Below are 13422 nucleotides of genomic sequence, written 5' to 3' on the forward strand. Positions count from 1 at the left end.
TCTCTGCTTCTCTGATCTGTAATCCATGGCTGATGGGCTCAGCCTGACAAGTGAAGTGAAACTGAGTCCAGAAGAAGAGAGGGTGGGAGAAAAGTGTTCCAAGATTTGGGTTTATGTTTCATTACTCTGCTCTGATTTGGTTGGTAATAAATCCATTGCCTCAGGTCAAGTCTGTTTTGCCTGTGACAGTAAGTGGTGAGTGATCTCTCCCTGCGCTTATCTTGACACATGAGCCTTTCATTCAGTTTTCTCTCCCCTGCCCAGCTGAGGAGGGGAGTGACAGAGAGGCTTTGGTGGCACCTGATATCCACACACCACAATGCTGCATTTCATTATGTACTCAAGAAAAACACCTTTACACCTTCTCAGAGTGCCGCACCATCTCCTTGAATACGACAAGAGGACAGTCTGAACAATGCTATAATTTGACTGAAGATTTCTGCAAAGCTATTACCAACTCTGAATATATCTAATACATGGACTTGTTTAGCTATCTGAAAGTGTTCTTTCTAAACAAGTTTATTGTGCATTTTCCATCCTTGGTTTTGTGATACAGAAAACATACTCACTGAGATCTTTTTGACTGAAATTATTTAATGAATAACCAATTATTAACAACAGCTTGGATCCAGCACACCCAACTGCACTCATCACAAGTAAATTCAGATTTTCAGCCGCTCTGTTTCAATGCCATTTTCAGTTCTGACACCCAGTCTAGGTCATCTTCCTCAAAGTCCCTAAAATTAGATTTCAAAAAAGGTTATTTTGAAAAGCAAAATACAACTTTATAAATCTTTAATTGCTTTTTTCCCCAAGGAAATTACTCTGTAATTAGGATAAATTATGTTAAAAATATCAGCACAAGAGTCTTACTTCCTGCCCCACTGTGATTAAAGAACCAACAGATCTTCTCTATGGAATTTACAAAAGTAAGTTTCATCAAAAGCAAAGACATTAATATATTAAGAGACTGCATATATGTTGATAATTGACAGTCTGCAGCTTAACTGCAGCAATATAGGCCTATGTAGTCATCTCTAGATCCCACAAAAATAAACAGTGACACAAACTGAGAATCTGAGAACCACCCCCAAAATATATGCACGTCCAAAAATCACAGCAATTTTGTTCATAAGTTTTAAGGTATCAAATGCTACTAAATGTCAATTTCATTATATAAGAGAGGGATGGATTTACATGCTGAGGAAAATACTATTTTCTTTTTCAGGGGAATGTTGTTATGGAAAAATCTCATTGAGGAACCAAAGAAAACATAAATGCAAGGACATCATTTGGACATACGTGTCATCTTCATCAGATCTAGGTTCAAGTCTCTCAGAATCTATGACAACAGCTTCATGTTCACCATCTACTTCATCAGATGCTTTGCTTTCATCAGAAAGTGGGCCTTTTAATATGTTCTCAGAAGCTTCGAAAATACAAAAATGAAAAATTTTATATACATCAAAATATTTTAATTTTTTAAAGTAAAACTATTAAGAATATAAATACAAAATAGTCTAATTCATCCCCAGTTCGTAGAAGATTCCAGGATAAGTTGTTACCTATTTTAGATGGGAAGATAACCTAGTAAGGCAACTGAAGTGCAGAACAAGTATTTGTGACTGTGGCTGTGAACATCTGTAGAGTACAGCTGTCTTCAGCTGTGCCATCTGACCATCCTGCCCTCAAAGCAGGGCACCACTGTTTTAGTGAGGGGGGATTTACCTGATGGAGCTACAGTGCATTTCCTGCATCTCCCTAACACACACCCCACACAGCTCGGTGGGAGGGAGAATGTAGCAGGCATGTGTGTTCTGTCACAACCTCATTCAGCTGCTGAGCTGCAAGTGAAGAGCTGTCATGGAGATGTACAACCACTCAAAAAAGCCAAGTTTGGAATTCATAAGTCTGCATTTCATTTGGTAAACTTAAAAAACCCCAAAAAGTTGCCTGTTGTGACATGAACTCAAGTGAAAGATCTGTATACACAGATCTTTGTATGAAAAAATAAAAAGATAAAGCTTTTCTTAATAAACCTGTTTGCAAAAATGTTTGCCCAGAAAATGGGGATTTACCTGGTTTATAAATTGTGTATGTTTTAAATGCTAAGCTGACATCTGCATTGCTGAGCATGTCCAGCAGCGTCTGAGGGGGCTCTTTGTTCCACTGCTTCCGTGGCCCATTTTCACTGTAGTTTATAACACCACCACCTGAGTATAAAATCACCCATAAATGCTATTTACATAAAATTGCATTAGCAGTGTGGATGACATTCAAGATCACATTCAAGAGAGAAATGAGAAACAGAAAGAAAAGAGTCTAGACAACTCCCTCCGTCACACCACTGTCCTCCCAACAACCTGAGGAAACAGCAGAACCTCCTGTGGCCAGGGAACCTGCAGGAACTGGCTGAGGTGTGTGAGGAGGCAGTCTCTGCAAACTCATGTGGTGGCTCTGCAAGTCTCACAAAATGAAGCCTGAGGCTTTTTCTGTGCCTTTTAATAGCAGAACAGCTAAACACACGCATTCCTCTGTCCACTTCCCTTGCCCTGTGCATAAGTATCATATAACATTCTATCACAGCTTGGGAATTTTCTGACTACTCATATCTTGATTATTTCCACAGCATTTATTCACATTTACCTAGAACACATATCCAGAATCACATTAAATAATTTTAACAATTGCATCAGTGTAGGACATTTTAAAATTGAAACCTTTCCCAGAAGAAACCTCATGTTAAGTGCTTTAATCAAAAGCTTTCAATCAAAAGAAAGAAAAGTCTCTGCCTCACATCTGAGGTACATCATTGATAATCCTTGTCACGGTCACCTGTATGTTAAATCAAAACAAAAGCAGAGGTGTAGATATTTTATGCTCCCAATACTATGCTGCCCTTGAAAGACAGGTGGTTGCATTCTCCACCAAATGAATTGCTCACTGCTACCTCCACAAATGGTGTATTAAACGAGGATTGTAGGAAAATTTCTTAGTGATGATTATAATTTTTTACAGTTGCTAAGTAATGTTATCTGTCAGTTTCATCACTCTTTGCAATCCTCCTGTCACACAAAAACGGAAAAAAAATTCTCTTCAACAGTGACCTTTTTGAGTGTTCATTAATGAAATATTTTTAAATTATTTTAACATAATTTTAAACATGCCATGTAAAGTTTTCTCTTTTAAAATCTGTAAAGAATGACAGACACTACTGGAATTAAAAGCACATTTAATTAAACCTTACTTTCAGTCTCTTCACGTGTAAAACTAGAAGAAAGCAAGGATGCATTTTCCAGGACATCCAGCACAGTATTGGACATCCTCTTTTCCCATTGCCTCCTGTGGCCGTGTGACAGATCAGTACTTCCTAGGAGGACAGCAGAAGCTGATATTGGAATTGTAACAAAAAAAACCCCCACGATAACTAGCATCTAACTTGATTCCACGTCCAGACTGCTCTGTACAGGCACAGTAGTACTAAGAATCATTTAACTAGCAGTGATGTTTGATTCTATGGGTGCAAATATGAAGTGGAAAGTGTTTCCCATACGTTTACTCTATTCCAAATGTTTTCAAACAGTCTTTTTTTTATTACCTTGAGAATTTTTTTTCCCAATCTCAGATGAGCAGTATGGATTAATGTACTTGCAGAAGTAACTGATAGTGGTACAGTTGAGTTACCTGAGACTAGTTTGAGCCACCTATTTAAATTACTGTATCACTGACATGTAGATACCAGTACACAGAAGGAAGTGCATCAGCCTTAAAACTGTAAAACTCACCTTCTTGATAAGATTTCCTTTGTTCCCTTGTGCCTTCACTCAAACCCTCAGCATTTTTCCTTTCTAAGTGGCTATGCTTGCTACTTTCATCTTCCCTTTGCTTTTTTAAGAGAGTAAAGACTTTATTAATTATTATCCTTGTCGTCAAGAAAGACAAAGCAGTCATATTAACATGGCATTAATTATTTCAGTTTTGCTATAAAATACCTGGCCTAAAGATTTGAAGATGTGAAAACTAAACCACTAACATTGTGAAGCCAACTGCAATTGCACACTACCTATTATTGCACTGCATTTCCCACTGTGTGCCCATGACAGACAACCTCAGTTTCTGAAGCTAAGCACATATGTAGTTATTTGATGTAATTTGTTGTTTGGGGTTTTTTTACATTTAAGAACACAAGCAATATAAATTATTCCCAGGGAAAACAAGATGCACCAAAATATTAAAGTTCTCAGACTGACAGGTCTATGAAAAGAAAGAAAGAAAGAAAAAAAAATAAAAAGGCCCCAGGGCAACATGCTTTTTAAAAACATACTGAATATGGCTGAGTTAAGCTATGGTAATGTACCCATAGGGGACAACTTGGCCACCTTAATTCTGCTCTCCTGAAATCTCATATGGGCCCTAAAACCTGGTGAGAACTATGTCCAGACTAGACTGTTTCCACAGCAGACAGTCCTAAATGTGTCCCAAAAGCAAAGAAAATGGATAATCTTTTCAGTATCAAAACAAACAAACAAAAAAAAATTAGACAAGATAAGTTTTTTTGTTTGGGTTTTATTTTGACAGGGTTGTAAGAAAACCCGCTTTGGAACTAAACTAAACATGAAAAGAATCAAAAAGTGTGGTGGGAAACACACAGGAAAATTTGAACACTAATAGGATGATTTACAGTTTAGCACAGGAATAATTTTCTATAATACAGAACTTTTCTATAATACAGAACATTCTAAATTACTAAAATACAAACGTTATATTTATATTTGAATACTTACTCTATTTTTGGTCTTATTGTTTGAACTTCCACCAGCCATGACACTACCTGACACATCAACAAACAGATCCAAGAGTTAACACCTTTAGCAAACATTTGTAAAGTAGTATTCCACTTTAGGCAAGACAGCAATGCCACTGAACCAAGCACTGACAATTATGTGACAGCTTCTTCACACTTCTTACAACAGAACTCATTCTCAAGAGTCCTGATACTATCCCGTTCCAAATGGGCACTAATTGTGGTGTAACTAAATTTATGGAGAAGAAAATAGTCCAACATTTTCTCTCTAAAAATTAAATAATGACCATATCTTGCTTCACCATATTCTGAGAAAAAAAAACTGTCGTATTTAAAATACATGCCACTGTTAAAAGTTTGGCTGATTCTAAAACTGAAAAGCTTATTTCTAGCACAAGTCCTAAGACTTACGTATCTTGCAGCTTTGCACTCTACTTATGTCGGAATATGATTTACACTCTTCAAGCATTTTTCCATGTAAGTTCAACAATATTAGATTTTGAAACAATTAAAAGTAGATTTGGACATAAAATGCTTATGTTTCATAGCTGTATTTAACATCTTTTATTTCCTACTCATTTTGTCATTCTTTAGATCAATAAAAATGTTACTGACTTACCCTTTTGTCTTGCTGCATTGCCTTCATGTTTCTTAGTTTCCTTTAATACCTGCTCAAACTCATTTGCCATCTGAAATGTGTATGAAAAGATGGAAGTACTGTATCATTTTAAACTTGTTCAAATTATTGCATATATTATTTGTTAAAAATAGACTCACTATACAAGTGCACTGTGCCAGGTAACAATATCTAATTTTATCAGCATCAGCTCAATATCCAACTTCAATTTTCAAAAGAAATGCTTTTAAAACTCAAATGTTCTGGAAAGTCTACAACTGTATGGCCTTTAGAGTGGGACCTACACAACACTACATTTTACAGTTATACACTAACAAATTACAAATGAAAAGGATTTAGTACTTAAAATGTAAATAGTATTGCTTAAATCTAGAGACAAAGAATATACCATACCTCAGAAGGCAAACAATTTTTCACAAGTTTGGTTAAGCAACCTCTTGCAAGAATAGTACTGGCCGATGGACGATTCTGGGGGTTTCTCTTAAACATCTGTTTTATTAAGTAACGAAGTTCATAGGAATAGTGAGATGGAAGTGGATCGTAGGACCCGTTGCATATCTTAAGGATGAGATGTTTCCAGCTATTGGCTTGAAACTGCATTAAAAATAAATAAATATTAAAGACAGAGTTGAAGCATAAGGTAAAAAGTATCTGACATGATTTAAGATAACTTCTACAGGTGAAAAGCAGATAGGAGTTACTCCTATAAATTTATGATTGCTCAAATTTAATTTTTATAGAAATCAAATTTATCAATCCACATACTTGAGATTCGATTCAAACTGCAAAAGTAAAAACAGTAAGCTGGGAAATATGCAGACATTGATTAAAAAAAAAAATCATCAAAAGTAACCTGTAAAAGCACAAAATCCTCTTGCAAATCTAATGCCTGAGAACTTTTAGCTCCCAGGCAGGAAGTTTCTTTGGATTATACCCCACCGGTTTGTCTGCAGGGTGCCAAGCACCCATGAAGCATCATCTTTCTGTATCACCTCTGATAGATGATACAAGAACATACATTACATCAAACCAGACATATAACTTTTCAACACTGTCAGTAAGGGAAGAATACTCCCCTCCTTGGAATCTCAGCTCTGAGCTCTGCCTCAATAGCTATGACACTGCCAAGTATTTGCCACAGACCTACTTAGGAAGACACATCCCTGTGCACAGGCTCCCTTATCACTCAGTCACATCAGTATAAGCTTCTACACTCTTGCACAGCTACCACCTGGAGCAGTGGAGAACCTTTTGTTGATACACAGGATGTGAACAATGCTCTCAGGCATATGTGTCATTCTTGACTCTGTCCTTTGCAGGGTCAGGAGCTGGGACTTTGATGATCCTTGTGGATCCTTTCCAACTCAGAATATTCTGATTTCAAGATACAGTATTAGCTCAATGGAAGGAAACTGCTGCTTATAAAAAACTAAGACAAAATGACACTCAATTAGGATCTCATTTTTCTACAAAACAAACATGTCCTGATAAGGGTTCTCATTTTACCTATGTGTCTGTATAGAGAAGCCAAAGGATGTTAACACATAAGAAACATACAACAACACTGTAAAAGACAGTGTCCCAGAATGACAGAAGGACAGAATCATTCATCAAGGTCCCCACTGTTCCAACAGGAGAATGGTGCTTGGACAGTGACTTGTTTGACTTGAAGAATAAGCAAAGGTGTACCAGTGATGCAGGCTACAAAAATGCTTATTGCTTATTACATTTTGCTGTACTTGCACACAATTTATTTTCATTAGCAAAGATTTTGAGTGTTTTTGTCACTTATGTCCTGGGGTTATCTTGATCCTATTAAATGCAATGCTCTTGCAGCTGCAGGTATCTGCAACCAGCCTGGCAGCTGCTGGACTCAATACACCCAGATCACCTCATTGATACTGAGGAAATTAACCAATTAAAAAACAATTGCTTTCTAACAAATTTGAAAATAGAGTCTTCTAGAGAAGGGTCCAGCAGGTCCCAAGAATGGCTGAAACAGAAGCATATAGTGGAGGAGGCATGGGAAGGGTGGAGCAATACTCCCCTCTTTTGGAAGCAGCAGCAAGCACTTCAGTCAACTCTACAATACAGCTAACTGCTAATTAAGTTTCAAGGAATTCCAGAACTTTTCTGAGAGCCATAAAGCTGTACTTACCGGGTGTTTTAGAGTGCACAGCTCATACAGAATACACCCCAGAGACCATATATCACTGTAGATATAGAGAGAGATGAAAAATTTTGAGCCAGAAATTACAATTTAGTATCTTGTTTAAAAATGTGAGATTTAATCTGTGTACATAACTGAGCTGAATAAGCTAAAAATAAATGTAAGTAACCATAAAAGACAATACAATTATGTGTCTAACCTCTCCTGTGGAAATGTTCTTGCTTATTTTATCCTACCCTGATGTAAAAAAAGATGACTGTCATACAGTTGTAGCTGGCATTTTATTTCTAGGATGTCTCTTAAGTAATTTGCTACAACAATATTTATCCTTCTGCATTTGAAAGCCTTTGTATTCTATGGTCCTTAACATCAAATGGCAGCCACAAAATCCTTATTCTGAAAGCTGGAATTCTGGCCCTCCCAAAAAGAATTCTCCTACTGAGAAAAAAATCCCATCATTTTCCACCAAAAGTGAGTACTGCCATTTGCACAAGAAGCAACTGAAGCCTTTATTGCAAGAAGAGCAGGAAACAACTTGAACTATAGAAGGTTTCTTACCTCTCCTGGAAAACCAATCACAGTTTTTGTATAAGGACCAGACATTATACCCACGTTATCAAGACTGGCATGAAGACCTTAAAAAACAATCTATCAACCATCACCCAAACAATCACTCCCCCTCAAAAAAAAAAAAAAAAAAAAAAAAAAAAAAAAAAAAAAAAAAGACCAGCAAAAAGATGCAAACACATACCTGTGTTTGTGCACATCTACACACTTAGTATGTATGTCTGTATGTGTGCATTTACTCTCCCAAACAAACAGAGGTCTGCACACTGGTTTTCAGACTTCTAGGACTACAGATACTGTGCTCTCAGCTACCTAAGTGAAGAGGAATTTATGCACTATCACCTTAAAACAAAAAGTAATTACATCTTTGTAAATATTCTTCAGCTCAGTATCTTCTCCGAAACAGATATGGATAAGCCAGAAAGACTGAGACAGCAATAAAAAACCCATCCATCAGTCAGGCATTATTTGTGACCACTGAAAACATGAGTACCTTTTGTTGTTGTATGGCTGGCTTTCCCATATTTCTGGAGGTACGTAATAAGGAGTTCCCACATAGGTGCAAGCGTATGACATCGGACTAAGGAAAAGACAAAGAAGAAATGCCAGGTGAAAACTAATAGTTTATGAACTCTGTACTGTTTGATGGTAAAATAAAACTTGACACCACTGAGATCAGTTGGGATGTCCACATACTGTGCAAGAAGGCGTGCAGATCCAAAATCTCCCAATTTGATTTTTCCACTTCGAGTGAGGAAAACATTCTGCATTTCAAGAGCAAAGATTAACATACTTAAATGTTCTTCTACAAATCATTTCTGCAGTTTGGATATACAGAAAACAGAGCAATAACCACTTCTGACATTTTATCTTTGTGTTTCCTTTCATTTGCCTCTCCTAATACTTCTACTAAAAAAAAAATTGAAACAAAAAGGCTTTATGGGCTGAAAGCCCCAGCATCAGTAACAGAGGAAGGATAAGAATTTAGAATTGCCTTAATCTCTATGCTATACTCAAACCAAGGGCCCACTTTCTTCTGAGTTTCCCTCTTTCTGACAGGGAAGAGTGAAAAAGAAAAAATTGTGAGGGATAACTGCATAATCCATACACTTTTTTTATACTTCTGTAATTCTTTTAAATTATATGCAGTCTGTCATAAACAAGTGGTGCTATAGGCAGTGTGGATATGAAGGATACAGCTATACTTAGATGATGTTTACACCCACAGTGTGACATCATCTCATGCACTCAACAATTTCAATTACATGATGTTCTTAAGCTAAATAAAAACCACAGAACTTAGCAGTCACGGGAAATTATGAAAAAGGGGGTTTAACTTTTGCATGCAGGAGAGTTTATTAATGGCAACAAAACTTGCTCTGTTCACCTTGGATTTTATATCCCTGTGCAGCACACGTTTATCATGAATGTGCTTCACAGCCAGGCACATCTGCACAAACCACTGAAGGATCTGAAAAAGAGCAGCCGAGAGTTATGACAGCTCAATGCTCAATATAATTAATATTTTACTAATAGATTTAAGAAAAAAAATAGGAGAGCAAAAGTATTCAGAACATTTGGGAGTTAAAACTCCAGCATAACAGCCTCCAACCAGCATGAAAGACTGAGTTCTTCAAGACAGACTATATTTTAACATGGCAGAAGGAATGTTTATTACCTGTGCCCAAAAAGCTCTAATAATACAAAGCAATAATGAAGCTGGGGAATTGCTACCTGGCACTTTAGCGGATGGCCATTTTATAAACAAGTTAACTAAAGTTAAACAGTAAATTAGCAAGTAACAAACAAAGCCAAAATTCATGTGGAAATAACATACTGTTTCTAAAAGAAAATGCATTCCTTTCTAAGTATAAAAGAAAGCTCTTAAAGGTGCAGAAAATCTAAATATTTAATTAGTTCAGGTTTCTGGTCCTTTCATTTAACCAAAGGCTCCTAACTGCAGCAGGAAATAGCTTCTATTCACTACAATGTCCATTTGAACCTTCTCCTAAATAATTTTATAGCTTCTCTGGTAAAAGGATTTAGCGCATACTGAATGGTTTAAACATTTAATTGGTACATAAAAAACCAGGCATTTATTCTCGTGGTTAGCTTTATTTATCTTACCAGAGTAGTTTGTTCACTTTTCATTTGCAGTACTCTTACTATGCTTTAAATTCTGCCTGAAGGTTGTGTAAAATTCCTACTCAATTGCACACAAACCTGACTGGTTTTCACTACCTGAACTATTTTCAGATACAAGTAGCAATTTCTTTTTTTATTCCTTTCAGTCCAATTCTTGTCTTGATCTACTGGAAACTATAAAAGAAGTAATGCTTCAATTCTATCTATAAGTTACTTTGTTTCATCAAGCTGTTTGGATAGCTCTAATTTGGTTTATGCAGCATGCTTCAGCTTACATGGAAAAGGATTCCCTGCCCCCTTGGTTCAAAACAATGTCTTTTCTTACCGTGTCTTCAGGGAACAAATTTCCTCCTTGGTGTTTAATCTTTTGCATTAGATCTCCATCATCACAATATTCCATCACTATATACAGATGCCCATCAGCTAAATTTTTGGTAATTTAAGAATAATTAGTATTTTCATTAGCAAGATATGTCTTGATTTTTTACTATATGTAGTACTTTTTACTAGAAAGCTCCAACTACATGCTATGTGTTATCTTACGATAAACATGTATTTTGTTTATAAGTAGCATAAACAAAAAAAAAGAAAGTAATCTCAGTCCCTGAGGAGTATGTAGCTTCAAACAAATAAAGGAATTTAAAATTTTATACTTACCTTCAAATGATTCTTTAAAGGCAACAATATTTGGATGTTTCATTTTAGCCAAAAGAACAGCCTCCTTCCTAGAATTCTCTACACCAGATGAAGACTGAAAATATAAATACACTTACTATAAATTTCACACTACCAAATTTTCATGTATACACATGAAGTGTCTCACTTTCCAAAGAAAAAATATTTTAAGCATTGTTCTTCAGTTATTTTAAGTCATTTAGAAACTTTAAAAGCCCCATCTTTTTAATCTATGATTTATTACTAGCTGAAGACTTCTTTGGGGTTTTGGGGCATTTGGTATTTTGCTGGGTTTTTTTATTAATTTGAGAGAATCTTTTTGTATTTCAATTCATGACTTTTTCTATTTTAAAAGTGCAGAACTATATAACAAAGCAGCACACACTGACTTTGAAACAGCTGAGTCTGCATGAACTCAATACAAAGCCAAGTGTCCAGGTCTTAGCTGAGCTTTGGCCACAGAAAGCCAGTGCCTCCCATTTTGTGACTTTTAGCCTAGCTGAGTGCAGAGAATGTAACCCAAACATCTGACTACCAGCAGTAATACAACACTAATTTCCTCATTAGACATTGAAGATGAAGTTTTCAGTTTAGTGAAATCAATGGCAATCGAGCCAAGGGCATCAAGGGGAACAGGGATTTCATTCTAAGCATCTGCATACCTGCTACACTTCCCAAAATCTAACCATGTGCACTTCACCTAATACTAACATCAGCTCCAGATGTACTTATACAGTAGCCATACCACACACCTGTATAATACACAAAACACTCATCAAAAGTGTTCAGCATTTCAGAAATACACCCAGAATAAAGATTTTTTTAATTTTATTTTTTTAAGTGGTGGGCGAGGTGATGTTTGTGTCATACTTACCATTGGAAGTCTTATTTCCTTCATTACATACTTCTGGTCACTGATTCTATGATGAACTAGGATAGCCCTGCCAAAGGATCCCTCTCCTAGTACCTTCAACACGTTGTATCCTTCCATTCTTTATATATCCAGTTCCAACACTATTCTTCATTCACAGGATTATCTTCTAGATTTTGTCATAACCTCAATGCTTTTTAAAATTTTCTCTTAATATAACCTGCATGAGAAAAGACCCAAACAAAATAAGAAGAGGTGATAAATGTGGGTACCTAACCGTCCAGCATTACCATGACACACTTCCCCGCACTGCTATCTTGATTTTTTTGAAGGTGAGACCTCCTGGAAGTACAACTTGAAACATTATAGTGCTATTTCTGCATTTTTTAAATTTAAAATGCTAAATATCTTCAAAATTGTCAGCTATAGACTTACAACCTTGAATTTTCTTTTTGTTACCTGCACTCCTGAAAGTGGTTTTACAACACCAAAGAAAACTCACAGGCATAACAATAGAAACAAGAAGCTTAAAGCTTCCAGTGACAATTCTGACCTAAAACAGCATAAGCAGGATCAAACCGGTAAAAGTTACTGTGCAAAGACTGCAAGAAGTGGAAGATATAGAATGTAATATTTTAGTTGCAAGGGACCTACAATGGTCACCAAGTGCAACTGCCTGACCACTGCAGGGCTGACCAAAAGTTAAATCAGTGTGACAATGCCATCATGATAATGTTCCTTGAAAACTAACAGGTTTAGGACATTGACCACCTCTCTAAGAATTCTGTTCCAATGTTCAATAATCCTGTCAGTAAGTAAGTGCTTCCTAATGTCTAAAGTGTAAATCTTCCCCTGTGTACGTTTGAAGTGTTCCCAGTTGTCCTATCACTACATTCAGACTGTATCACAGCATCACAGAATGAATAAGGCTGGAAAAGACCTCTGAGATCATTAAGCCCAGCCTATGGCCCAACACCATGTCAACTACACCAGGGCACTGAGTGAGTGCCACATCCAGTTAAACTCCTCCAGGGATGGGACTCTCCCACCTCCTGGGCAGCCCATACCAAAGTCTAATCACTTCTGTGAAGAAAATCTTCCTGATGTCCAGCCTGCAGAGATTGTGATATTGTGTCCTCTCCACCAATACTGAGTAGTCCCCAGCCCTGAGAGCTCCAACAGCTGCTGCCACTCACACACGATCCCACTGCCTACTATGAAAACACATCTCCTGAGGGATCTCTCATCCAGCACCTTTTTTCAAGACCTTGGTGCTTTTAAGCTGGTTATCCACAATTCAAACATCCTCTGCGCACACACACGGCCTTCTAAGGGGTTGATGAGCTCTTTGCTTCCTCCGGCTCCTTTAGGCTGCAGAGGAGCAGCCCCAGCCCGCCCCAAGGCCCCCAAGCCCCGCCGGGGACTCACCTGAGCGGGCCGGGCCTGGACCCGCTCCAAGGCCCTGGCACAAAGCACCGCCCGGCCGGGGCAGGACGGGGGCGGAGGGCGCAGGCGCCGAGCCCGGGGCACCGCCCGCCCCCCGGCCCGGCCCT

The 13422-nt window shown here is 37.4% G+C and overlaps 1 protein-coding gene across 3 annotated transcripts; it reads right to left on the reverse strand.

Moving 5' to 3' along the window:
• Positions 1-590: 590 nt before the first annotated feature.
• Positions 591-13379, reverse strand: LOC310905701 (serine/threonine-protein kinase Nek3-like). Of its 3 annotated transcripts, XM_083854305.1 has the most exons (16): positions 13298-13379; positions 11873-12089; positions 10981-11074; positions 10649-10746; positions 9566-9649; positions 8875-8942; positions 8672-8758; positions 7600-7654; positions 5835-6035; positions 5424-5493; positions 4785-4831; positions 3786-3885; positions 3248-3370; positions 2079-2213; positions 1303-1429; positions 591-737 (listed from the first exon to the last, which is right to left on the reverse strand). In XM_083854305.1, exons 2-16 carry the CDS (start codon positions 11987-11989, stop codon positions 671-673), a joined length of 1473 nt encoding a protein of 490 aa, XP_083710431.1. In that variant the 5' UTR covers positions 11990-12089; positions 13298-13379; the 3' UTR covers positions 591-670. The 3 variants fall into 3 exon arrangements, with proteins under 3 accessions (XP_083710431.1, XP_083710432.1, XP_083710433.1); XM_083854306.1 differs by lacking the exon at positions 11873-12089 and having other exon boundaries at positions 13298-13368; XM_083854307.1 differs by lacking the exons at positions 10649-10746; positions 11873-12089 and having other exon boundaries at positions 13298-13316.
• Positions 13380-13422: the final 43 nt, after the last annotated feature.

The sequence above is a fragment of the Zosterops lateralis genome (assembly GCF_965231275.1).
Source record: "Zosterops lateralis genome assembly, chromosome: 2".
NCBI classification, from domain to species: Eukaryota; Metazoa; Chordata; class Aves; order Passeriformes; family Zosteropidae; genus Zosterops; species Zosterops lateralis.

Coding starts and splice junctions, on each gene's coding strand:
- LOC310905701 (XM_083854305.1), bottom strand. CDS start 11,989: ATGGAAGGATACAACGTGTTGAAGGTACTAGGAGAGGGATCCTTTGGC. Junction 9,650..10,648: donor ATTTGTTCCCTGAAGACACG/GTAAGAAAAGAC, acceptor GCTCTTTTTCAG/ATCCTTCAGTGGTTTGTGCA. Junction 2,214..3,247: donor TACACGTGAAGAGACTGAAA/GTAAGGTTTAAT, acceptor TTTTATACTCAG/GTGGTGGTGTTATAAACTAC.